The 26,030-nt window shown below is 35.9% G+C and overlaps 1 protein-coding gene across 4 annotated transcripts in view; it reads right to left on the bottom strand.

Annotated features, from left to right (window-relative positions):
- The window catches only part of LOC150096530 (uncharacterized), a 295,354-nt gene that overhangs the window by 159,520 nt on the left and 109,804 nt on the right, over positions 1-26,030 (bottom strand). For 3 of the 4 annotated variants that reach the window (XM_090408206.1, XM_090408207.1, XM_090408210.1), the window contains 5 exons: positions 21,054-21,295; positions 3,093-3,170; positions 2,620-2,697; positions 2,320-2,409; positions 1,684-1,770 (listed from right to left, as the gene is read on the bottom strand). In XM_090408206.1, coding sequence (XP_090264332.1) covers positions 1,684-1,770; positions 2,320-2,409; positions 2,620-2,697; positions 3,093-3,170; positions 21,054-21,295 — 575 coding nt within the window. The remainder of the gene's footprint in view (positions 1-1,683; positions 1,771-2,319; positions 2,410-2,619; positions 2,698-3,092; positions 3,171-21,053; positions 21,296-26,030) is intronic. The other variant, XM_090408208.1, reaches the window with a different exon arrangement.

The following is a 26,030-nucleotide window of genomic DNA, read 5'->3' as shown; positions in this document are numbered from 1 at the left end:
CGCTTGAGACTAGATTCCAGACTTGGCTATTCTCACACTCACTCGCTTCATGGGTGCCTTCTCACAAACTCATTTGCTTCCACTAATTATTTAAGTTTCTTTGAATTTGCACTTCAGCATGCTCAGTGAACAAAGCTCTCTCTCTCCACACACTCAACAACAAAACCATTTAGATGCAGTCCATCAGCATTATAAAAATCCTTGTTTCCATCAAACTAAAACCACAGATCAACAAATCTTACAGCATTCCTTTTGTACATGTATAGACTCATAGATTCACTATTAATGTCCTCCTCCTCAGTTTGCCTCTATCAAAGCATAGACTTACAATCTTCACCTTCTTGCTCTTCAGTTTTGCCTCTTATAACAACTACATCTTCCCTCATAGAATACCTCTCACCTTTCAAATCATTTGTACCAACCAGGACAATCATTTCCTTTGACTTATCTTTATGTATCTGGATGGCGTGGCTAATATAGTGAATTTTTGCAACCAGGAAACAGGATTTTGTCACACTTTTGTTAAGTACTCCCCTGATCATCGAGTCTCCACACGTAATTGTCTCTTTTTTTTTTTTTGGTTTGTTAGGTTGGCTTTTATTATTTCTTTGGACAACCTGCTTCTTTCTCTTTTCAGTCCTGCTTATCTCTTGCTGTTTCTGCAATTTTTCAATTTCGTGCTTCTTCCTATGAAGGATAATATTTAAGAACACTATTTCTTTATTAATGTCCATTTCAAACTTCTCAGTTTTTACAGCCGCACGTTCTACATTAATAATCATTTTCTATCTTACCATCAGTATTTGCTGTGTTCTCGTCACCTAAGAGACACTCACTTTCTCTCTAGTTTAAATTTCCTTCCACATATTCTTTAATTTTCTCGATAAATACATTTCACACACACACACACACACACACACACACACACACACACACACACACACACACACACACACACACACACACACACACACACACACACACTGCACTGTATAAAATCCTGCAAATTCAAATCGCCAGACAATGTGGTCTTTGCCGCCACTGTTCATCGCACTGGTGCCATGCCAACAATATCACAATAAAACATTAGAGTAAAAATGTTATAAAGACACTAAATACTCTAAAAACATGAAAAACTACATTAATTTTCTAATGAAAAAAAAAAAAAAAAAAAAAAAAAAAAAAAAAAAAAAAAAAAAAAAAAAAAACAAGAAAACAGATAAAAATAACCACTTTTACACGACCCGAAAGTAAGGCTGTTGAAACCTGGGAGCGAACCTAGGATCTTTATATCTTCAGTCTAATGCTCTTCCAATTCAGGTGTTTCGCCACATGCAAAACATAGAACATTTTCAAGCCACTTCAGGCCTCCAGTAACTGGGGGGGGGGGGGTTCTCGCACTAGGTGACGACATTCATCTCCTACCCAAAGACAATCACAAACATCTATGCTCATGGCTGGATTCAAACTCGCAGGCTGTTGGTTGGGGAGTGGATAAGCTAACCACTTGGCCAACCATGCTGGTTAAGTCTCTATAATGCATCATTACTGACGAACTATAGAGAATTTATTAACTTAATGTGAAAAGATAAACAAGTAATGTTAAGAATTTTAATAATAGCAACCTAACCTATTCTTAAATTTAGCCTGATTCAAAGAACCTCTATATAAAAATATACCCACCTCCTGACTGGTAGTTTCATCAATCATTTGTTGTTGCACTTCACTGTTAACTGCCTTTTCTTCAATATTTTCATTCCATGTTGAAGGCTATAACATTACAATATGATTAAAATATTAACAATATCGTGGTTATTAATTTATCTAATAATTTTATTTAACAGAATTTCCTCATGCAATAGCAGTCATCACAAGAAATATAACTAAAATATTACTCAAAACTGTTCTCTACTGGGAACAGTTATAATACAATATCTTTATAAGTTGTTCTATAGAACCTCTGTAGCTCAGTCGGTATAGACAAAGCCCTTTGGTCGGAAAGACCTGTCCATGACGTGAGGAACCTTTATCTAGTCTCTTCTGCCTAAAGGTGAGTTAGTCTGTCTCATACGGACGTAGAGGGGTTTTCCCCCACCCAGAAACTCGGGTTTTTCATCTCTCAGAACAGACAAACTGGCCTGTGAACACACATGGACCTACAGTCATAAAATACATACTTAATCTCTTACCATGAGGGCTCAACCAGTCCTAAGGAACAGTAGTGAATGGGGAAAACCCCATACGAATAAATAAATAAAGTTGTTCTATAAAACAACCTGTTTATAAAAATAAATAAATAAAAATTAAAAATGCACCAACCTCTTGAGAAACAGTTTCATCATCAATGCTATCCCACTTTGTATCTATGCTCATTCCTTTTTCTTCAATATTTTTATTACAGACTATGGGCTGTAACATCATAACATTAAAATATAAGTGATTTTGTTTTTATGAAATAGTTTTATTTATCAGAATCACTACACACTAGATTTTTCATACTATAAACTACCATTACAAAGAAATGTTAGTTGATGAAAATTGATATAAACTATACTACAGAACCTATGATGACAGTTAAAATTATTCTTCTGTTGATGAAACAAGAAAGATTATACTAACCTCCTGATCAGGTTTATCATCCATTGCATCATCTATACTAGTTTCCTTTTCTTCAACATTTTCATCACATGTTGAAGGCTGTAACAATATAACACAATGGAATGAATGATGCTTTAATAATCTGTTAAACACTTTTGTTTAATAAAAGATTTATATATACACAGTGCTTTTTTTATAAATAAAAAAAAAGGGAAGGGATGCCTATACTCATTCTTTATCAGCAAGAAAAACTGACAAAAGAAAAAAAAGAATAACATCATAACATTAAAATATAAGTGATTTTGTTTTAATATATTTTTTTTTTATGAAATAGTTTTATTTATCAGAATCACTACACAATAGATTTTTCATACTATAAACTACCATTACTAAGAAATATTAGTTGATGCAAATTGATATAAGCTATACTACAGAACCTATGATGACAGTTAAAATTATTCTTCTGTTGATGAAACAAGAAAGATTATACTAACCTCCTGATCAGGTTTATCATCCATTGCATCATCTATACTAATTTCCTTTTCTTCAACATTTTCATCACATGTTGAAGGCTGTAACAATATAACATAATGAAATGAATGATGCTTTAATAATCTGTTAAACACTTTTGTTTAATAAAAGATTTATATATACACAGTGCTTTTTTTATAAATAAAAAAAAAAAAGGAGGAAGAGATGCCTATACTCATTCTTTATCAGCAAGAAAAATTGAAGATTTAAAGGATATGAAAAGGAAACTGAAAAAAAAAAAAGTAATGTTGCTGTCTACTTTTACCAAAATAGGCAACTTCGTTGTTTGGTCATTCCTTAAAAATCTTCATACTCATTGTCTTTATCATTCCAAGAGTTCTTTTCATTCATTAACATAATGTACATCCAAACAGGGTCGTAAACCACTAAACAACTAATGCAACATGTGGGGGGGGGGGTAGAGAGCTATAAAATCCAGTCACATTGCATCTCAACCATTAAATAACACTTTTCTAAAAAAAATTTACACATTTCTTAAATGTAGGAGTGTCATATATACCCTAATAACAATCCAGCATCCAATACTTATTTTGATAATTCAGCCAATCATAGTTCACACAGAAGTCATTTTTTGATCAACAATCCAGCAACTTGGCAGTCATTTCTTACTGTTGGATACTGATACCATCATGAACAAAAACAGTCCTTTGACAGCCTCTATGGTTAACTCTGCACTCATGTTCTTACTTGCTTTTAATTTCTTAACTGTTGAAAAAGGAAAGAAACCTCGTTTTTTATTTATGGTTCAAGACTTTTTGTATTATATCATAAATGAACGAAATCTGCAAAATTTGGATATAACCTAATAAAATCATTTGCTTAATCTGCTGCTGATATGCAGTACTTTCAGAATGATTTGAATAAGCTAGAATTGTGAGCATAAGAAACTGGATATCAGTTCAATGTGAATAAATGCCAAGTCATGAATTTTGGAGTGATTAGATAACACGTTATATTAATGGGATTATGCTCAAAGAAACTGATCAGGCTTTTAGGAAGGATAGACAAGATATACATCTGCATAAGGATGATGTGCATTATGAAAATTATAAGCAGCAAGCTAGAATAGTCACAACTGTTGTACAGAAAGAAAAGTGAGTATGAAAAAAAATTGGCTCTGTGTGATAAAGACAACCCACAAGAATTCTACCGATATGCTACAAGTAAAATAATGAATGAATATGGAAGAAGTCTTCTAAATGCAGATGAAGTGAGGGTTACAGATGCAGAAGAGGTTGTTCAACTAATGAGTGCCCATTTTGCTAAAAGCTGGTGTGCGTGACATTGAGTTCACTGCTCCCTCTTCATTGGATGAAGAAATTCAGGTGTACGAGGATGAGGTATTAGAGCTGTTGCACAAACCGAATAAGAATTCTGCATTAGGAACTGATGGGATATCAGCATAGATGCTAAAAGAGTGTTCAACTGAAATGGCTATTCCTTTGACCAGGCTGTTTAATGAGTCTCAGCTCAGAACATGGAAGATTCTGCAGGAATGGAAAGAATATATGGTAATTCCATTGCATAAGAATGGTGCAAAGACCAATGTATCAGCTATAGAGCAATTAGTATCTCAGGAGTAGTGGTGAAGATTTTGGAACAATTGGTTAGGGCTTGCATTCAGAAGTGGTTGACAGTGAATCTCTACTTTGCAATGAGCAACATAGGTTTTACAAAGGGAAGGTCATATTTTAGCAACTTGCTCACATTCTATAACAATGTTACCATTTAACTAGACAAGGGGGAATGGATACACAATGGAAATTTTTGATTTTGCTACAGCTTTCGACAGCATACAGCATAGTAAACTGTTGCATAAATTGGAGAATAAGGGCTTGGATTATAGAATATTAGTGTGGATATGAGTCTGCAAGATTTAAAGTGACCAGTGGTATACCACAAGGGTCAGTGCTTGGTCCACTGTTATTCCATCTATACATTAATGATATTGGGAAGGACTTGAAAAGCAACATACAGCTACTTGCTGATGATGAAAAGATGGGTAAGGTAATCAGGAATACTGCTGATATGCAGTACTTGCAGAATGATCTGAATAGGATGGAATTGTGGGCATGGGAAAATGGATGTCAGTTCAATATAAAGTCATTCACTTCACCGTGATTATATATCCAATGTTGTATTATATTGAAGAAACTGATGAGGCTAGGGATATTGGAGTGTTAGTAGATAGGAAGTTGAAGTTCATAGGTCACATAGCAAAGATTGCAAATACAATTCAAAAGGTAACTGCAATGCTGAAACAAACGTTCACATGTAGAGATAAGGATGTCGTTTTGCCTCTTTACAAGGCATTGATAAGACCTCACTTGGACTATTCTGCACAGGTCTGGTCTCCTGGTTTCAGTTGTGACTCTGATATATTGGAGAGAGTGTAAAGGAGTGTTAAAAATGATATCTGGATTATGGAATACTGATTATGAAGACATTGAAATTTGTAGACTGCAGACATTAGCAAACAGGAGAAAGAGGAGTGATATGATTGAGACTTACAAACTTCTGAAAAGATCATACAGGATTTCAATTGATGAAATTTTTCATTTTTATTGAGGGTGGGGAAAGAACAAGAGGGCATCCTTGGAAGCTGAGAATGAATGTCACTAAGAAGGGAGTGAGGGGTTGATTTTTCTCTCGTAGGGTGGTGCGTGATTGGAATGGACTGCCACTGGATGTTGCGAGTGCAAGCAGTGTGAATGAATTCAAGAATAAGTATGATCGCTGGTGCATGTAGTATGTGGTCTCCCTCAGTGAGTCCCTGACTCTCTGGAGGTCATGATAAATTTAGTTTAATCCTTTATCCAAGTGTAAGCACACAAAGTTTGCACCTGAAGTATCTTCAGGACTGAGGCAACTCGTGGTAAAGGTGGACCAAGCTCTCATTACCCCTTGTCTCAGTATCTCCCATAATGCAAAGCACATCTCCTTGGGGGACATATATAATGCTATGCATTAAGGGAAGGGCCACTACCCAGAAGTGGTGATACTAAGGCAGAAGCAATGGAGAAGTCATATTTACCTATGTGAATTGCCAAAAAGTGTACCACCTTATTATTAAATTACTCTGGATTTAGAGAAAGATGTTAGAAGTTTTTTCCCAGTGTTAGACCATAATAAATTTAGTTTAATCCTTTATCCAAGTATAAGCAAATAAAGTTTGCACCTGAAGTATCTTCAGGACTGAGGCAACTCATGGTAAAGGTGGACCAAGCTCTCATCACTCCTTGTCTCAGTATCTCCCATAATGCAAAGCACATCTCCTTGCAGACATGTATAATGCTATGCATTAAGGGGAAGGGCTACTACCCTTCCTCAATAAAGGTCGAAACTGGTCTGGGTAGTTTCCCTTAATGCATAGCATTATACATGTCTGCAAGGAGATGTGCTTTGAATTATGGGAGATACTGAGACAAGGAGTGATGAGAGCTTGGTCCACCTTTACCATGAGTTGCCTCAGTCCTGAAGATACTTCAGGTGCAAACTTGCCTACATAAGCTCTCGTGTCTCAAAGGAGAGCATCTGGACACGAGAGCTTATGTAGGCCCAAATTTCACATAGAGCACATGTGTGACACTTGAGATTTCCATATTAGGAAATGCATTACAAGGAGAGCTCATAGGAAAGGGCATACATTGAACAGCTGAGGCCGCCACATTGCTGAGTAATAGAATTTGAAGGTAAAAGGATATCAATAACAGAAGACAAAGAAAACAGCTGGAAACAAAGAATAAGCATACAGTCAGAAGAAAGAAAGATCGTGTAGACAAAGGAAAGGAAAGCGATACCCTATGTCCAAAAAAGAAACTGAACTTTTGATAGAAAATAAAACACAGGCCAATTATAATTATTCAAATCATTTATTTCAATCAATATACTCTCCCTCAGCTTCGATACAGCTTGATCTCACTTGAACTAAATGAGCATAGTCAATTAATTTGTTAAATGAGTTTATTTATATAGGTTTTTGGGATACTATTGAGGGTCATAGTTACTGCCGCTTGAACATTTTCAATGGTGTCATATAGCTTTCCTTTCATCGGCAAATGAAGTCGGCAGAAGAGAAAGAAGTCAGAAGGTACTAAATCAGGTGAATATGGCAAGTGATCCAACACACAAACTTGGTTTTTGCTCAAAAACCGTCTCACAATGTTCGAACGATGTGATGGCACATTATTGTGCAAAAGTGACCAGCTGCCTGCACCATGATATTCATGCCATACGTGACGAATTCTCGCTATCAATCGCTTTTAAACTTCGAGATAAAACTCACCATTGACTGTTTGGCCAGGTGGAACAAATTCTTTGTAGATAATGCCCTTGGAATCGTAGAAACAAATCAGCATTGTCTTTATTTTTGACCAAGCGACTTTTTTTTTCCGGATGTTCCTCTTCTGGTGGTCTCCAGTTAGCACTCTGTCGCTTTGTTTTGGGCTCATATTCAAAACACCACATTTCATCATCAGTAACGATCATTTCAAGGAAGTTTTAGTCTTTATGAGCGGTTTAAATTAGGTCCTTGCTGTGTTCAATTCGATACATTTTTTTGGTCATTGGTCAACTCGTGGGGAACAAATCACAAATTCAATTTACGAAGGCCCAAACTCTCGATCAAAGTGCTGTGTACAGTTGATTTTGGAATCACCTATTCATCTTCAATCAATCTCATGGATGATTTCGGGTTTTCTTTGATGAAATCATGCACTTTTTGGATGTTAACTTTGTTCAGTCCAGTTTTTGGATGGCCCAGCTTTTCATCGATCTCAAGCATCTCATGACCACTTTGAAACCACTTAAACCAATTGTAAACTTGAGTATGGATAAGCATTCATCGCCATATGATGTCTGAAGCATTTGATGTGTTTCAGTAAAACTTTTACCAAGTTTAACACAAAAGTCAATCGCAGCTCTCTGTTTGAAACTCATTTTCCAACCATTTGTCAAAACACACTGTCACGCTTGGCACTATAACTCGCTTCTAATGAAACTAACGTCATAAACAGTTGACAACACTAATGAAGATTGTCACGTTAGACAACAAAAACATACAAGTGATGCCACTAATTTCTTCTATTTTCGAAAAGTTCAGTTTCTTTTTGGAGAGAGGGTGTAGAATTGTTTTTCGTAGTTTCGAAAATAGTAGTTTTCGAATCAGCGCACTGAGACTGGTTTGTCAGTGCACTAATTCAAAAACTGCAAACCTGCATGTAACTGACAAATAAAAGGTTTATTTATGACATGCTAAATGATAAGTTTAAGCCATGACTGATATAAGTTAAAAGTAAGAATGGGGAATAATATCTGCTTTTAACTTTGTTTATATTTCTTAGAAAACTCAAACTAAATGAGTAGTTTAACTGGCACAGTCGTAAATCATATAAATTTGTTAAATTACAGAGTGTGAGTGACAGAAAAAAAAGCTAGAGAATGAAGAAAGATAAAATATAACAATGGCACAGATAAGATACAGTAGATTATTACAACTGTTTAATAGAGGTGCCAGTACATTCTACCATTGCATGTCATCCCAAAAAAGCACTGTGTGTATGTGCGTATACCTATAGAGCTAATATTTTATACGTAGAGATGCTATCCTTCCTTACTAGAAATTAATTCCTAAAAGCTCAGATTCAGGGGTGCTTAAGGGTCAAAGCTGTATAAACTGAGAGGAGACCTCCACATAGTTTTTAAAGGAATGCAGATAACCGACCAGGGCTTAATGTCCAATTCCTCACCTTCTTATGGTGCACCCTGTTAGGTATCTACCTGGATACTGAACAAAGGAGGATGGGCTGGCAATATGGGATTCAGCTGACCGAATTGTATTCTAATTGGCTTAAACCAGAATATTAAATGATGGTACAACATGACAGAATTTCATGCTGGCTGGGGTACCACCCAGTTAAACAAGGCCCCTGTTGTTTTTGCCAGGGAACCAGGGCAAACAGCAAAAAGTCAGCTATTGGAACAAATCCTAAAACACACCCCAATTCAATATCACCAGAGTTGAAGATCAGCACTAAAGGGAGCTAGCTGAGGAATTTGATAAATACCAGATCGACATAATAGGGGTGACTGAAACAAAAAAGACAAAAACTTGGTGAAATCTTTCTGAGCAATAAATACAAAATGTTATATTCAGGTAATGACAATCAAGGAAAAAGAAGGAGTAGCCATCGTATTCAACACTAAATACGAGGCTAATCTTCTCGAATAGCAGGCAATTTCAAGTAGAGTGATGTGGGAAAATATCAGAATGCGGAACTGGACAATGAGACTTATTTGTACCTATGGTCCCACAGAAGGTTCTGCTAAGGTAGAAGTGGAGAAATTTTTTTTATTTTTGAGGCTATAGAGAAAGCAACTGACACAATGAACAATTAAAAGTTGGTCCTTGTTGGGGATCTAAATAGCAGAGTAGGAAATGATTGTGAGACATACAAAAATATTTTGGGAAAATTTGGAGAAAAGAGCAAAGCTAATAATAATGGGAAATACTTGGATTTCTGCACAGAACATGGACTGGTTATTATTAAACACCATATTCCAACATAAAAATGTGCACAAATTCACGTTGAGAGAAGACGCAAGGAATAAGAAAAGTCTCATTGACTATGTTATTGTTCATAATGATGTTCTCTCTCTGGTGCAGGACAGTAGAGTGTACAGAGGATTTGAAACTGGAAGTGATCACCATTTAGTCTTGAGCAGGATAAAATTGAATTTCATATTGAAAAGAGGAACATGTAAGAAAGTTTTAAAGTGAATAAAAGTTGAGCAGCTCTCAGATGTGAACTGCAGATTGAAATATATAAACATTATTCAAGAAAAAATGAAATAGTTTGAGAACAGGAATCAAACTTTGGAGATTCAGTTGCAAGCTCTGAAGAAAACATTGATTCATTCAGAGAGGCATGTGGTGAGGTTGTCTGGAAGGATAGAAAAATCAGAACTCTGTGGTGGACACAGGAAGTTAAAGAGGCAGTGAAGGAAAAGAAGAAAGTATATGAAAAATTCCTGGCAAATAAGTCAGCCTTGTGCTCTTAGAGACATCTAATTTTATTTAATTCTTCTTTTATAAAAAAATAATTCATGCTTCATATTCATTTTATTTCAATTACAATTGATACTTTGCATTTGTGTATTTAATGATGAATACTGTAAGCACTATGGTCAGTACAGTAGTTAAGGCCTGGACAAACAGAACTGGACCAACTTAATACATATTAGGTATATTGCTATGTATGAACAAGTATGTATACGTGTTCACACACACACACACACACACACACACACACACACACACACACACACACACACACACACACTTGTATGAATATCCAGACATATGAAGACTACAAAATCTATATTAGATCCACACCATGGGTGATTAAAAAAAAAAGTGATTAAAAATAAATCCAGTAATTCATAAAATATACTCATCTTTTCCCACTTTGGCCAATTTCTACTTGACTATCTCGATGATGTGTTTACCATCATCGAAATAGTCAAACTGGGTTCGTTTTACACTGATTCGGTGTAAAACGAACCCAATTTTAATGGGAGGTACAAAGTTATGTTCCACGCAGTCAAAAAATATGCACATGAAGTATGTGTAACATTATTATATTTAAAGCTTTGATAATACATACATATATATTTGTTAAAATAAAATTATTAATAATGAAAACAAAAAATTATATACAAAAATATTAAACTTCGGAAAGATATTACATATTTCTATGTTGAAGTTCCTGGTTTCGGATCACCTGCATTTTTTTTGAAAAAGTATCCAGTGTTAACTTCCTAGATTTTCTTTTTCTTTCTTTAAGGAATTCATTGTAAGGTTGAATAGATGCAATTATACTCCTTTATACGTTCACACTCCATTCCCAATCGTGGTCCATTTCATAGAGTTCATCAGTCAATGTCTCTATGCTTGCAAGGATATGATTTAAATCAGCCGTTTTTATATCTATAAGAGGACTTTCTTCATTTTCTTTCTCCTCTTTTGGATGTTGATTTAATTGTTCGGCTCATTCTTTTCAAGTCTTTATTGGAAAGCGGTTTCTCATGGCTCTCTCTAAGACTTCTGTCACATCTTCAGCTGTAATATCGTCCAATCCCACCTCTTGCGCAAGCTTGGTAACGTCTTCAATAACATTCTCATCTTTCTCTAATTCCTCGAAGTCATGCATAAATGCTGGAAGAAGTTTGCTCCTTTTAAACACTTTGCTGCCACCTCATTTCAAGCTGTCTTGATGCCCTTCAAAATATTGAATGACTGCCAATAGTCTTTAATAGTTTTTCCTGAAGTGTCCAAGACTCTTACCATTTCCATAAGATGTTATACGGAAGTAAGAGGCTTTGAAGATTGATATAATCCCCTGATCCATCAGTTGCAAAAGTGATGTGTTTGGGGGCATGTAAACAACCTTGACATCCAATGGTGTTCTTACTTCAGCAAGGTTTTGAGGATGTCCAAGGGCAGTATACAAGAGAAGCAATGCCTTGGCTGGCATATCATTTTCTTTACAGAAGCAAAGCACAGTAGGACAAAAATAATTTGTGTACCAATCTATAAAAACATCTTGTGTAACCCAAGCTTTCTTGTTCCATTTCCAATAGACTGGCAGCATGGCTTTTAGACCCTTGAAGGCACGTGGTGTCTGTGAGTGGTACACCAACATTGGTTTAAGCTTCGAAGTTCCGGAGACATTTGCACCAAACAAAAGCACAAGTCTATCTTTTGCAGCTTTAAAACCTGGAGTAGAATGTTCTTCACAGAAAATGAAGGTGCGTGATGGCAATTTTTTCCAGTCTCATCAACATTAAAAATGAGATCAGGAGGATAACTTCCTTGTTCTACACAGTCTTTAAATTCTTTAGGAAAAGCAGCCGCTGCCGCAACATCTTGCCGCCTCACCATATAATTTGACACTATGGCACTTACTTTGAGACTTAAATCTCATTAACCAACCTTTGCTTCCTAAAAAATGTTTCTTCGCCTCCATCTGCCTTTTTAAGATCCTAAGAAATTGTTTTTGCTTTCTCCATTATAACAGCCTGAGTCAGAGGAATGTTTTTCTGATTCAACTCATTCACCCATAATGATGATAATTTTTCTATTTTTTCATAAAGTTTACCCCTGCTATAACTTACATGTTTTGCATTCAATACTGCTATAGATTGTTGCGCAGACTGTTTTATTCTATCTGCATTTTTCATAATTGTAGTAACAATCGATGGAGGTAAGTTCATACTTCTACAGACATTAGCACGTGTCTGGCCATCTTCCATTCTTCGAATCACCTCCATCTTCTTTTCAAGTGCGATTGATTTCTGTGCCTTCTTAACACCAAGTTCTGCTAACTTTTCTGCACTTCTTTTATCAGACATGGTATATAATTACATAACTTCTCAATTTAAACATATTTATATATGTAAAAAAAAAAAATTAAATAGCACAATTAGGTAGATTCGACAGTAAAACTAGGTTTGATACATATATGTCGTAGTAGCTTGGTAAACTCTCAAACACTAGAGTGCCTGCTATGTCGTTTCTCAGTCAGACCACACTACAGTAAGAAAGCACGTGTAGGCATCCGGTGTTACTGTGAATCGGCGTAAATTGAACAGTCGGAAACTGAGGGCTGCCTGTGTGTGTGTGTGTGTGTGTGTTATGGTTACCAAGTAATTTTATGAGCTTGGTTATTTAACTCCTAATCTCAAGTATGCAAACAATTAAATTTGCGTCTGAAACATAGTTCAAGTCTCAAGATGGTACAACATTAGGGCAACTCATTGTAAAGGTGAGTAAAGCTCTGATCACTATTCTTAGTAATTTCCCATAATGTAAAGCACATCTCACTAAAAGATGTATACTGCAATGCATTATGGGTGGGGTCGCAACCCAGACTGGTTCAACCTTTTTTGAGGTCTCCTCAGTGAGTAACTAGACCCTAAATACCAAGGGTTTTAGTAATACAGAGCCTTATCAACTTTACCTATAGAAGTTGCTGCAAGGTGTTTTTATTTTTAATAAGAATCTCTGGAGGAGATATACAGGGTGTTCGGGATAAATTTGACATATTTATAATTAATTATATTTTTCCGTAAGTTACATGTATTAACACACACTTCTCTTCATTTAAAAGTTTGGACCCTTCTTCATTCATATACAAGATGTCAAAGGATGGATAGCTGGAACCCACCTGAATCATGGAAGAGAATAACTTGTATCATGATGATTCGTGCCCGCCATCAAAATAAGGATATTACGACTGCTGCCCAATGCTCCCTGAATACAGTAAAAACAATCAGGCATGAACTAGAGACTTGCAATGGTGACTACGAGGATGTAGCAAGAAGAAAGATCCCTAGCAGACGATCTGATTGCGTTCGTACAGCAGAATTCCTCGCAAATCTGCAGGAACAGGTGTTGAAGAACCCTGGCATTGGAATTCGGGCTTTGTTCGTGGAGTTGCTAACTGTAGTCAAGCCCTGGATAACAAGGGTAGCCAATGGTAGGCCGTATGTATGGCAGCAGGATTCGGCCCCTTGCCACACCTCTGGGAAAAGTCAAAAATGGTTGTCTGAAAATTTCTACGACTTCACCAGTCCAAATGTTTGGCCTCCAAACTCCCCAGACCTTAACCCCATGGATTATTTTGTATGGGGCGCAGTTGAAAAAGACACCAATCGCACTTCCAGTAATACAAAAGCCCAGTTAATGGATAAAATTAAAACAGTTTTTGCGGCCCTTCCCAGGGAGACTGTAGCATCAGCTTGTTCGAGGTTCCGAAGCAGAATTGAAGCTGTGATCGATGCTAATGGTGGTTATTTTGAGTAAATCTTGTTGATAGTATTGTAATTAACTCTGCCTGTAATGTTTTTTTGTCAATTCATAAAATTTAATAGATACAAAGAAGATTTTCTTTTTCCTTACGAAACTGTCAAATTTATCCCGAACACCCTGTAGATGTAATTAATTTTTTAACTTGGGGATACTGTATATTAGGGTTACCAGTAATTTTATGAGCTTTGTTATTTAACTCCTAATCCCAAGTATGCAAACAATTAAGTTGGCACCTGAAGCATAGTTCAAGTCTAAAGATGGTACAATACCAAGGCAACTCATTGTAAAAGTGGGTAAAGCTCCGATCACTATTCTTAGTATTTTCCCATAATGTAAAGCACATCTCACTAAAAGATGTATACTGCAATGCATTATGGGTGGGGTCACTACCCAGACCGGTTTCAACCTTTTTTGAGGTCTCCTCAGTGAGTAGCTAGACCCTAAATACCAAGGTTTTAGTAATACAGAGCCTTATCAACTTTACCTGTAGAAATTGCTGCAAGGTGTTTTTATTTTTAATTTTTTAATTTGATAAGGCTCTGTAACTTTGGCCAATTTAGAAAGAGATGGAGCTGATGTAAGGTAGAGAAATTTTACCTTTAACACTGGTATTCTCATTATGGTGAGGGAGTGGATTAAATAGGAATTTGTTAATAGTTTTTTTGTGAATAGCCATTCAGTTGAAATGGTCCAGAGGAAATTAAGTTCTTTGTTTAGTTCCTCCTCATCATAAAGAAGGGAACGAGCCTGATATCCAATTGTCGAAATGATTCCAAACTTTTGTGGGGGATAATGATAAGACTGAGCATGGAGATAACTGTTTACAGAAAACCTGTGGGTAGGTTTTCTGCAAATCGAAATCTTCAATTTCTCTGCTGAATGGGTCAGTTTAACATTCAAAAAAGGAAGAGAACCATTAACTTCTAACTCAGCTGTAAATTTGATGTTTGGATGTTGATTATTCAGATGGTCTAGAAAATTTTGAAGAGATTCATGGCCGTGGCCCCAAAATAAAAAAAATGTCATCTATGTATCTTATCCAAATTCTTGATTTTAAAGGGAAGGAGAAGATAGCTTTCCTCTTCAAAATCTTCGAGGTAGATACTGGTGACAAAGGGTTTCTTTTTTGCACTGTTTAGAGTTATTTCCTTTACGGTTCTTATTGGATGTTTTTATTTTTTTGCACCTGAAGAAGTTTGTTAAAGACGAAACTAGTCATTCCATTAAAATTTGTTTCATTTCTTATCTCTGTTTCCCAGTCAGCTCACCTAAAAAACATGTACCTCAACTGAGTAAATCAATCTATTAACACACACATAAACATTTGAGATATTTAAAAAGGATAATTATTTTAAAGTCAAAGCACACACATCCTTGCACAATAGAAATATTCCTACCAAAGTCTACCCATAATCTTTGTTAGCAACTTTTATGCAAAACATAGCTATTTAGATTTTTCTCAATATTCTCTCAAAGTACATGCCAACTTCAAGCAAGCAAGTTGTGCACTTTTAATATTACTTTTCATATTTATTATTTATTCTTTTCCAAGAATGTCTAACTTCTTGAGCCTACTATGACTATCTAAGCATTCTGATTTTTCTACTCCTGCAGACAGTGCCGCACTCAAAGTTTAATCTTGGGGGGGGGGGGGGGGGAGAGCTCAAGATTTAATCTTGGGGAGAGGGAGCGCTGAATTGAGTAGACGATTTGAGAATACACACTACCTATGACTGAGCATCTGCAGTGATCACCAATACATGATACCTGTGATCTCTGGCCTGGCTCGGGCAAACGAAATAGCACTCGGTCCGCCCGAGCACAACTTGAATTAGAGTATTCCCACCTTATGTGACCACTAATTCATAAGTAGTATAGAAATAGAAAACACGACACAACATAAATAAAAAAATTAATTTTAATTAGGAATTAGTAGTGGGGGGGGGGGCAATATAATGACATAGGATATCTAATCACATCAAAGTGCATGATGTTGCATTTACTGACACCCATTTTCCTATGGCAACAATTTTAGCCTATTCAAATCATTCTGTAAGTACTGTATATTAGCAGCACTTCTGATTACCCTACCTATCTTTGCATCATCAGCAAATAGCTGTATGTCACATGTCAAATCCTTCCCTGTCAATGCGTAGATTGAATAACAATGGACCAAGGACTGGTCCTTGAGACACACCACTGGTTACATTGAATCCTGCAAATTCTCAGTCAAACTTTGGGCTTTTTAGACAATGAAAGCTTGTTGTTCAAAGTCTTCCATGTAAAAGTTAGCTGTGGGGAAGGGGAAGTGGTGAGCCCCTAAGCAAGCCATCGTTTAGCAGGTAGAAATTATTTTGCAAAACAAAATACCTGGAGCAAAGTACATGGGCAAAGAGGACCATGATATCAGGCAGAAATTTGTTCTGAATGAGAAGAATCTTGTCACTGATCAGGACATTCATGAAAAGGGCAGTTACATCAAAGCTGACTAATAAATCTTTCTTGAAGTTTTCTGTACTTTTTTTTTTAATGCAGGAAGGAGAATGACCTACCAATGAGTAGCTGCTGGTTTCTTGGCTAAGTGATAACTAGGCTGCCTATTCCTTTAACTAGAAGTCATTGTGGTGCATCTGTTTTGTGTATTTTTGGCAGGACAAATTCTGAGAGAGCAGGCATAATGTGATGACAGTTTTTTTTAACTGTTTCCTCTGGCCAAATGATCACTGACTTAATTCTGTTATTCTGTTGTTTTCTTATTGATGCAGAGTGTAGGATTGTAGTTAACCAAATGGTATTTGTTATGGTGAGATGCCACTCAGTTCATTATTTCAAGGTAAGCTTATCCGATCAAGAACAACAGTAGAACTGCCTTTGCTCACCTTGGTAATAACTATGTCTTTGTTATTTCTCAGGGGCTAATTTTTCTGCCTTTGGTTAAATTGAAACTTGTTTATTATAATTTAGTATACTGGATGTATACTAAATGAAAGAGGTAGACCTCTTTCAATGTGGTAGATGAAGTCTAATTTTTGATGGACTTTGGTGCAATAGCATAGTTTAAACCTTTTTTGCCGAAGCGAGAGTTCTCCATTGTTAAGGTTGTGGCTGGATATTTTGATAACTTGGCCAGTGTCTGTTAATGGTTAGATGATCCACTTCTTGTTTACGATTGGCTGCTCCTTATATTGCTTGTTTGTGATTGGTTGTTCCACTGAGCATGGCATCTGGATAGTCTGTTGATTTGTTGTGTTGTTTGTTTGGAACTTTGCTATTAGTTTTTACATAAAATGTGCCTCTGCAGAGTTATTATTATTACGGGTATCTCCATGGAGTCAGTAGACTCATCACGGGAGACCCAAACTAGCAAAACAATATCTGTCATATCTCTTCTTAAATTCATTTACAGATGAAAAGCTCACAACTAAGTCAGGCAATGAATTCCACTCGTTCACCACCCACCAAGCAAAAAACCTTGTTCTGACACCTTTGTTAACCACACTCTTCTTTAATTTCCAGAAATGGCCTCTTGTTCTTCCATCACTATCACACAGCTGAAACATTTCCCCTGCATCAATCCTATAAAACCCTTTCAGTAATTTAAATGTTTCTATCATATCCCCTCTTCTTTGCCTATCAACCAATCTCTGCAATCCACAAGCTCTCAATCTATCAATGTAGGGGGCATTTTTTTTTTATATCACTCACCAACTTGGTCACTTTTCTCTGAATCCTCTCCACAGCCTCCTCATCTCCAAGGAATCCAGGTGACCAGACCTGAGCACAGTAATCCAAATGTGGAAGTATCAATGCCTTATAAAGGGGAATAATAACCTCTTTATCTCTGGATGTTGTCTGTAATCCTCTCTAAAATATACCAAATATTCGGGATTTACTCTAATTTTAATTGCAAAATGCTGGTTTTGGTAACTGCCAGATTTTTGCAGGTCTCATGGATTTGCACATGCCACTTCAGCTGAAGTAACCTTCCTTTTAAGCTTAATGCAGTTCACAGCATCAGATTGCTGTCTCTACGCTGCTTTAGAAAGGCTAGCCAATTAATCAACACAAAAACGCATTTTTATCTTACTGTAATAGTTGAATTGCTGTGGGTCAAATATCCATAGATTATGACAATTCTTTCTTAAGGTTATGCTGGTAAGCATTCATTGTGTAGAATTTACAGAGATAAAAACACGTGTTAGAGCGATTTCTTTACTTACAATTAAAAAAATAACATGTGACATGTTGACCTCTACATCAGGGCCCATCATCAGGAAAACATACATATGAACAAGACATAAGATACATGACACTACACACAAGTATGCTAAATCTACCTGCATTGTTCACTGTTTACACTAGCCTAACCTCTGATGAGAAAAAATAAATAAATAATTAAATAAAATCAATTTTATACATAATTATAATAATATACAGAGAATCAAAAAAAAAAGTACCATGATGTACTGACTTTGGAAGTGGCTATGTTAATTCATGTTCCATGGTGAACTACATAGCAGGAAATTATGACCAACTCAGGAGTATGTTAGGTTTGTTCTGTCTCATGGTATCATTTGTTAGATGGTAAGGATATCTGCAGTCCATGGGAAGTATTTAAAATCTATATTAATGAAGCAATGTGTCCCTAATGCTCAAAGAATAAACAGTGTTGAAGTGAAACGGGTGTGCAGAGATTCTAAGGAAAAAGATATTGTGGAAGAAATATCATGTGCATAATGTGATGTCAGTTATGACAATTATAAGGTGCAAGCCAGAAGAATTAAAACTATTGTACAGAAAGCAAAGTGGAAGTGTGAAAAGAAACTGGCTCTGCAAGCTAAAAACAACAACCCAAAAGAATTCTATTGTTATGTTACAAATAAAAGAAAGCACAAAAGAATAATTACTGAATGCAGATGGTATACGTATACAGGTGAATGATGTAGAAGAGATTATTCTACTAATGAGTGCCCATTTGGCTAAAATGCTTTCACCCAGTGTATGCAACTTACTCACTGCACCTCTTCACTAGGTGAAGAAACTCAGGGGAATGAAAGGTACTAGAGCTGTTGTGCAAACTGAATAAGAATTTAGTCATAAGGGTTGATGAAATATTTGCAAGAATGCTAAATGTGATCAGATGACCTGGCTGTTCCTTTAACTAAGCTATATAATTTGCCCTTAGGAATGTGATCACTCTTTGCATAAGGTGATGTAAAGAATTCTGTGTCTAACTATCCTAAATCTTGACCACCACTTCCATAGATACTGAGGTATCTTAGGAGTGGTAGTTAAGATTTTGGAAAAGTTCAGAAAGAGTTCATGTACAGAAATGGGTTGACAGAGAATCTATATTTTGCAGTGAACAGCATGGATAAGGGAAGGTTTTTTTTAGTAACTTTTTTCACATTTTATAATAATGTTACTGTTGAGTTAGACAAATGGAATGAATACACCATGATAATTTTGTGCTTTACTAGGCGTGAAAGATGTTGCACAGATCAGATTATCAAATATTTAAATGGATAACAGTATGGCTGACTGACATATCAAAAAGTGGTATACAGGGAATGTAAGTCTGCAAGATTTAAGGTGACAGTAGTGTACCACAGGAATCGGCCTTTGTTGCATCGTTATTCAATCTTTACATTCATGATAGTGGGAAGAATTTGACAGGGTAATTAGCTAATATGCAGTATTTGTGGAATGATTTGAATATGCTGGCATGTGAAAACAGCTGTCAGCTCAATATTAGCAAATGCAAAATAATGCACTATGGTGTAATGAAATATCCAGCGTCATATTATATTGGTGAGATTGTGCTAGAAGATAGTGATTAGACTACTGATTTTGAGTTTTAGTAAATATCAAGTTAAAGTTCAGGGCCATATAGCTAAGACTGCAAATACAACTCAGAGGATAATTGCAATGCTGAAACAAACATCATCATGGAAGGATAAGAAAGTAATTTTCCTTTTTACAAGGCATGTATTTATTTATTTATTCGTATGGAGTTTCCTCCCTTTTTCTCCCCCATCCCTATTGGGGCGAGTTGAGCCCCCTCATGGGGGGGGGGGGTAGGTATTTATTGCTGTAGATCCGTGTGTGTTCACGTGGCGCGCCGGTTCGCCTGCTTACGGGATGAGCAATGCCAGATAAACTGTCAGAAAAAACCTTACTGCCCGTGCCCAAGACCGGTTTACTTGGCTATGGCTGAGGAAGATCCTCAAATTCCTTATGTCTTCAACGGGAATCGAACCTGGGACACTCCTTCCCCAGTCATATGGTTGCGAAGCACATAGGCCACTAGGCTAACCGTGCGGACACAAGCATTGATATGACCTCACTTGAACTACTGCATGCAGATCCAGTCTTCTGGTTTCCTTGGAAACCAGAAGACTGGATTCATTCTCAAGTTCCATGGAACTTGAGAATGAATGCAGGGGATGGAGAGCTAGATTTTTCCCTCAGTAGTGTGTGATTGGAATTGACTGCATTTGGAGGTTGTGAGTTTAGACTGTGTGAATGAATTCAAGATTATGTTATGACAACTGGAGTAAGTGATATATGGACTTACATATCAGCATGTTAGGGCTCAGTGAGTCCCTAACATGCTGATATCCAATAATAATTTGAATTGTTTCTGCAAGTCAGAGTGCCATGTGGCTAAGTACAGTTGTAATTTGTACTCTGAAAATGGTCTCAAATGGAGCAAAATAAATTATTTTTGTTCTTCTGGGGTTGTTTATACTGTAAAGCACTATCACGAATATTATACAGGGTTGCCCATAAGTCACGAAGGGGTTTAAACATTTAATAACTTTATTTTATTTTTTTGTTATAATGAAATAAAATGTAATGAAAATATAATGAAATACATGGAGTTTTTTTTATTATCATTATTAATTGAGTTATTCACATTTTAAACTGCTTTGTGAGTTATAAGCCACCCTGAATAATATCCTTATTTGTTTATAATAACTTAGGTATTTTTCAAAGAATAATTTAACCATTCTCAGGAAAACTAACTAACCTGAATAAGTAAATCATGGCTAGCCTCAGGATTTAATGAAGATACTTTTTCCCATTGATTCAGCAGAGCAGCCATTTCTTTCTTACGTACTACTTTATTTGCTTTAGTAGAAGTACTGTAATATTTCCAGTCTGTGGAGGTTGCCAAAAATTTTTCTTCTACTAAATTTGGAGCAGAGTTCATTTTATTAATGGAAGAGTTGGATATAAGCATATTTCCTTTTGATTCTACATATGGTGATTCTATAGAATAAAGATAATTATATTTTTAAATAATATAGAAATACTTCTTCAGGTAATGAACTTCAACTAATTTGTTAAATAAAATTGTGAAATAAAAGATGAATTAAAATTAACTGAGAGTGAAACATGTTAAGCACAGTATATAGCTACCGAAAATCAGGAAAATAATGTTTTCTACTAAACTAACAATATGTCATCAATGGGAAACAAAAGCAATTCAAAAATACAGAATGTAAGGCAAATACAACAATCAGTAAACTTACAGCAGCAAGTATTGCATGCTAGGAGAGAAAATCAAGTATATATAAGTCATTTATATTTACATAAGGTAAGAATCACCTAAACTTTTGAGAAAGAAAGGTAATCATTCTGATTTAAAGGACAGTGATGGGATTCGGAACTTTCATTCATATTTAAAATAGTTTCCATGGAAATGGCAAGCATCATTCCAGAGGATACTGCAAGAATAGACTTTTGATGTTTAAAAAAAAAAAAAAAAAGATCACCACCCGTATTTCAGCCTAATAGCTTTGATCGTTCTCCACTGCATTCAGATTGTCTTATATATGATTGAACAATCAGAAATTAAAGCTACCTTTCCTGAAAATTCTTCTGCTCCAGGTCTTGAAGGTTTACTGCAATTAAGTTGAAGAATATTCCTCTCCAGATTCTACAGTACATGTTGGAATCTTCTCTTGTTTATTACCATATTCCTCCATTGCCTATAAAGTCAATGTCCATTTTGATCCCTAAAAAATCAAATGCTACTTGTCATCTCAATACATACCTATGACTATAGCTCCTATATTTCTTAGACTATTCCACAAAATATATTTTTATTATTATTTATCACCTCCAGGGTGTTCAAAGACTCATTGAGGGAGGGCATCTACTCTACAACTCTATCTCCACCACTCACACCCCACCAACTGACTGCAACTACACCAACACTATCTATCACCAATCACCACCACTAGTATTTCCACAGACAATCACAAACATCCATGCCCACGGCAGGAACTCGCAAACTTTTGGCTAGGAAGCGGATACGCTAACCACTCGGCCAGTCCGGCTGGATTATAAATTATAATAATATTATTATTATATGACACCTCCACGGAGTCCAAAGACTCGTGAAGGGAGGGTACCCACTCCACAACTCAGTCGATCACTACGAACCGCAACTACTTTCATCATCACACACCAACACCATCTACTGCCGACCACCACCAGTATTTTCACAGACAATCACAAACATCCATGCCCACAGCAGGATTCAAACCTGCAGCCTTTTGGCTGGAAAAGTATTTTCAGTCAATGGTAAAGTAAATAGAAAATAGAAGATATTTCCTCATGATGTTAAGCAACGAGCTTTTATTCCTGCTGATGAATATGCTGAAAATATTATCACATAATTATTATTATGATAACCTAACACCTCCAAGAGAGTCATCAAGGGAGGCTATAAATCATCCAAACCAGCTGTAACACCTTCTCTTAAATTCATTCACACTAGATGCACTCACTACCCCAAAGATCAACTATTCCAGTCACTCGCTGCTCTGTGAGAGAAAAACCTAGCTCTTACCCGTTTCTTGACTGTGAACAAACTTAACTTCGATGGATGCCCCATGTTCACTCCCCACCTTCCATATAACGAAAAAATTCATCAGATGCTACCCTATAATACCCATCCAACCAAAAGTTTATAGCCTCCATCATATCACTCCTCTTTCTCCAGTTAACCAGAGTATGAGTCCGTAATCCGCATACTAGCAATCTGTCCTCATCATCTAAATCCCATAATCAGGATATAAGCTTGTAACTCTTCTTTTCAATTTCCATAGCTTCTTTATCCCCTTAGAATCTGAGAGACCAAATCTGCACACAATGATCAGGAGTGATCATATCAAAACCTTATAAAGAGGCAAAATGACTTCCTTATCCTTACATGTCAAGGTTTGCTTCAACATCGCAATTATCTTCTGAGTTGTATTTGTAACTTTTGCTATGTGACCTTTAAACTACAAATTTCTATCTACCAATATGTCAAGTTCCATTGCCTCCTCGGTTTCTTGTAGCATAACCACACTAATATATGCTGCTGGAAATCTAATCATGCCAAAGTATATAACTTTATACTCACATTAAACTGATAGCCATTTTCATTTGCCCAAATTTCCAGCCTATTCAAATAATTTGTTTAAGTTAATCCAACCAAAAATTTATAGACCTCCATCATATCAACTCCTCTTTCTCCAGTTAACCAGAGTATGAGTCTAATCCACATACTAGCAATCCGTCCTCATCATCTAAATCCCATAGTCAGGATATAAGCTTTGTAACTCTTCTTTTCAATTTCCATAGCTTCTTTATCCCCTTAGAATCTGAGAGACCAAATCTGCACACAATGATCAGGTGTGATCATATCAAAACCTTATAAAGAGGCAAAATGACTTCCTTATCCTTACATGTCAAGGTTTGCTTCAACATCGTAATTATCTTCTGAGTTGTATTTGTAACTTTTGCTATGTGACCTTTAAACTACAAATTTCTATCCACCAATATGTCAAGTTCCATTGCCTCCTCAGTTTCTTGTAGCATAACCACACTAATATATGCTGCTGGAAATTTAATCATGCCAAAGTACATAACTTTATACTCACATTAAACTGATAGCCATTTTCATTTACCCAAATTTCCAGCCTATTCAAATAAGCCAAGCCAAAACTATCTCATTTATTACAGAAGGAACTTTCGACTATCAAACATCACATGAAACTAAATGGCTTCTCCGAAAAGAGTACACAACATCTTTTCGATTCTTAAAAACCAACACAGAACAACCAAGATTCAATACGTCGAGTTCCAATTCCTTACATTTCCAGGATTTCAGAACCAATTTCGAGAATTCTAAAGAAATATGATCTAACAGCCGCTTATACACCTATTAACAAATTATCCACCCATTTTCCTTCATCTAAAGATAAACGCACAACCTTGTCTCTACCTGGTGTGTATCAAGTTCCTTGTTATTGTAATCTTTCTTACTTTGGACAAACTGGACGTTCTATAGAAAAAAGAATCCAAGAGCATCAGTCATCAATTCAACACAACAAACCTGAGAAATCTGGATTAGAAACAAACCACAACATCCTGTGGTCCAAGACTCTCCTCCTACACAGATGTCACTGCAAATTTGAACGTTTATTTAAAGAAAGTGTAGAGGCCTTACTTCAACATCCTAACTTGAATCGTAATGACTGTATATCTACATCAAAAATTTGAAGTTAAATCAGGACAACACATTAAATTTTTTTTTTTTCAGTCTAATGTTATTTAAGATCATTATATGAATTTCTGAATTAATAGCTTTAATTATGTTTTTTTTTTTTTTTAATACTTAGCGATATGACATCACGTGGCTCATTCTATGTATGAATGATCAATTGTTCGTATTCCACTCTGTTTTTTAAAAACTATTCCTATGTAGCCAGTGAAGATGGTCTGTAATATTCAGACCGAAATATTTGGCAAATTAAACATTATTCTTGTGCTAACATGTATATATTTCTAATTTTTGTAGAAGTTTGATTGCAACACCTGATTTGTTTCCTAACATTACACTAGCTCCATCAGAACAAAATGCAATGAAATGATTTTTTATATAGTTATCTGAAAATCCATATGAATTTAAAGTAGCAATTGTAGTAGCATGTATACATTCCATGGTGGTATTTTCTAGTTCTACAAGATTATTAAACAAGATGAACAAGGGGCTCGCAAATTTGAGAAAAATTTAACAAAGGGCTCATGCGAGCCCCTTATAGCTCACCACTGTATGCATCCATATGGCTGCTTTTATTAGTCCACTAATAAGGTTTCATATGAAGGTTTTTGCCTGGTCTCTGATAAGAACCAACAATCTGAAACAGCAATGGCCAAAGAAATCTTATCGATAAGCTAATAAAAGACAACTACCTGGGCAGAGTTCAGGTCTTAATTAGTGCAAGACAACTCCTATGCCAAAGATTCTCAAACTTTCTGGTAAAAATTTGAAAGTCCAGAAACTTATTTCTTACATTTGACTATATAATGATGATGGATGTCTAATATCCTCATTATATATTAATAACTCTACCAAACTGAAGTCTTTTTAGGACTCTATGATTTAGAATTGGAACATACTTGGTTAAGATCTATCAACCTGGTGTATGTAACATAATACACCAATAAGATGGAGGTGCACATGAAGTGGGTTCTAAAGCTGTTGATAAGAATTCAGCACTAGGGACAGATAGGATATCTGCATGGATGCTAAAGGAATGTTCAGCCAAACTGGCTAGGCTCTTGACATGTTTGTACAATTTGAACCCCGTTTCAGGAAAGATCCACAAATAATGAAAGAATGTATGATAATTTCATTACAAAATGATGGCACAGATACCTATCAGTATCTCTGGAGTTACTGTGAAAATTTTAGAGAAATTAGTAAGAACTCACAAAAATTGGTTGACAAACAAGCTATACTTTTGCAAGGAACAGCACGGTTTACTAAAGAGAGGTCATGTCTGAGCAAGCTGCTCTTATTTTGTTCAAACATTGTTCCATTATTATCAATCTATATATTAATAATACTATGATGGACCCGACAGAAAATGTTCAATTATTTGCTGCTATTGATGATGATGCAAAAAATATACAGAGCAATCAGGGTTGCTACTGATATACAGAA

This window comes from Typopeltis vanoorti, chromosome 18 (genome assembly GCF_054136105.1).
Source record: "Typopeltis vanoorti isolate ZY-2024b chromosome 18, IOZ_Tvanoo_1.0, whole genome shotgun sequence".
In the NCBI taxonomy this organism is placed as follows: domain Eukaryota; kingdom Metazoa; phylum Arthropoda; class Arachnida; order Uropygi; family Thelyphonidae; genus Typopeltis; species Typopeltis vanoorti.
The sequence above is the reverse complement of the archived record's forward strand: the minus strand, read 5'-3'. Positions and strand labels throughout refer to the sequence as shown.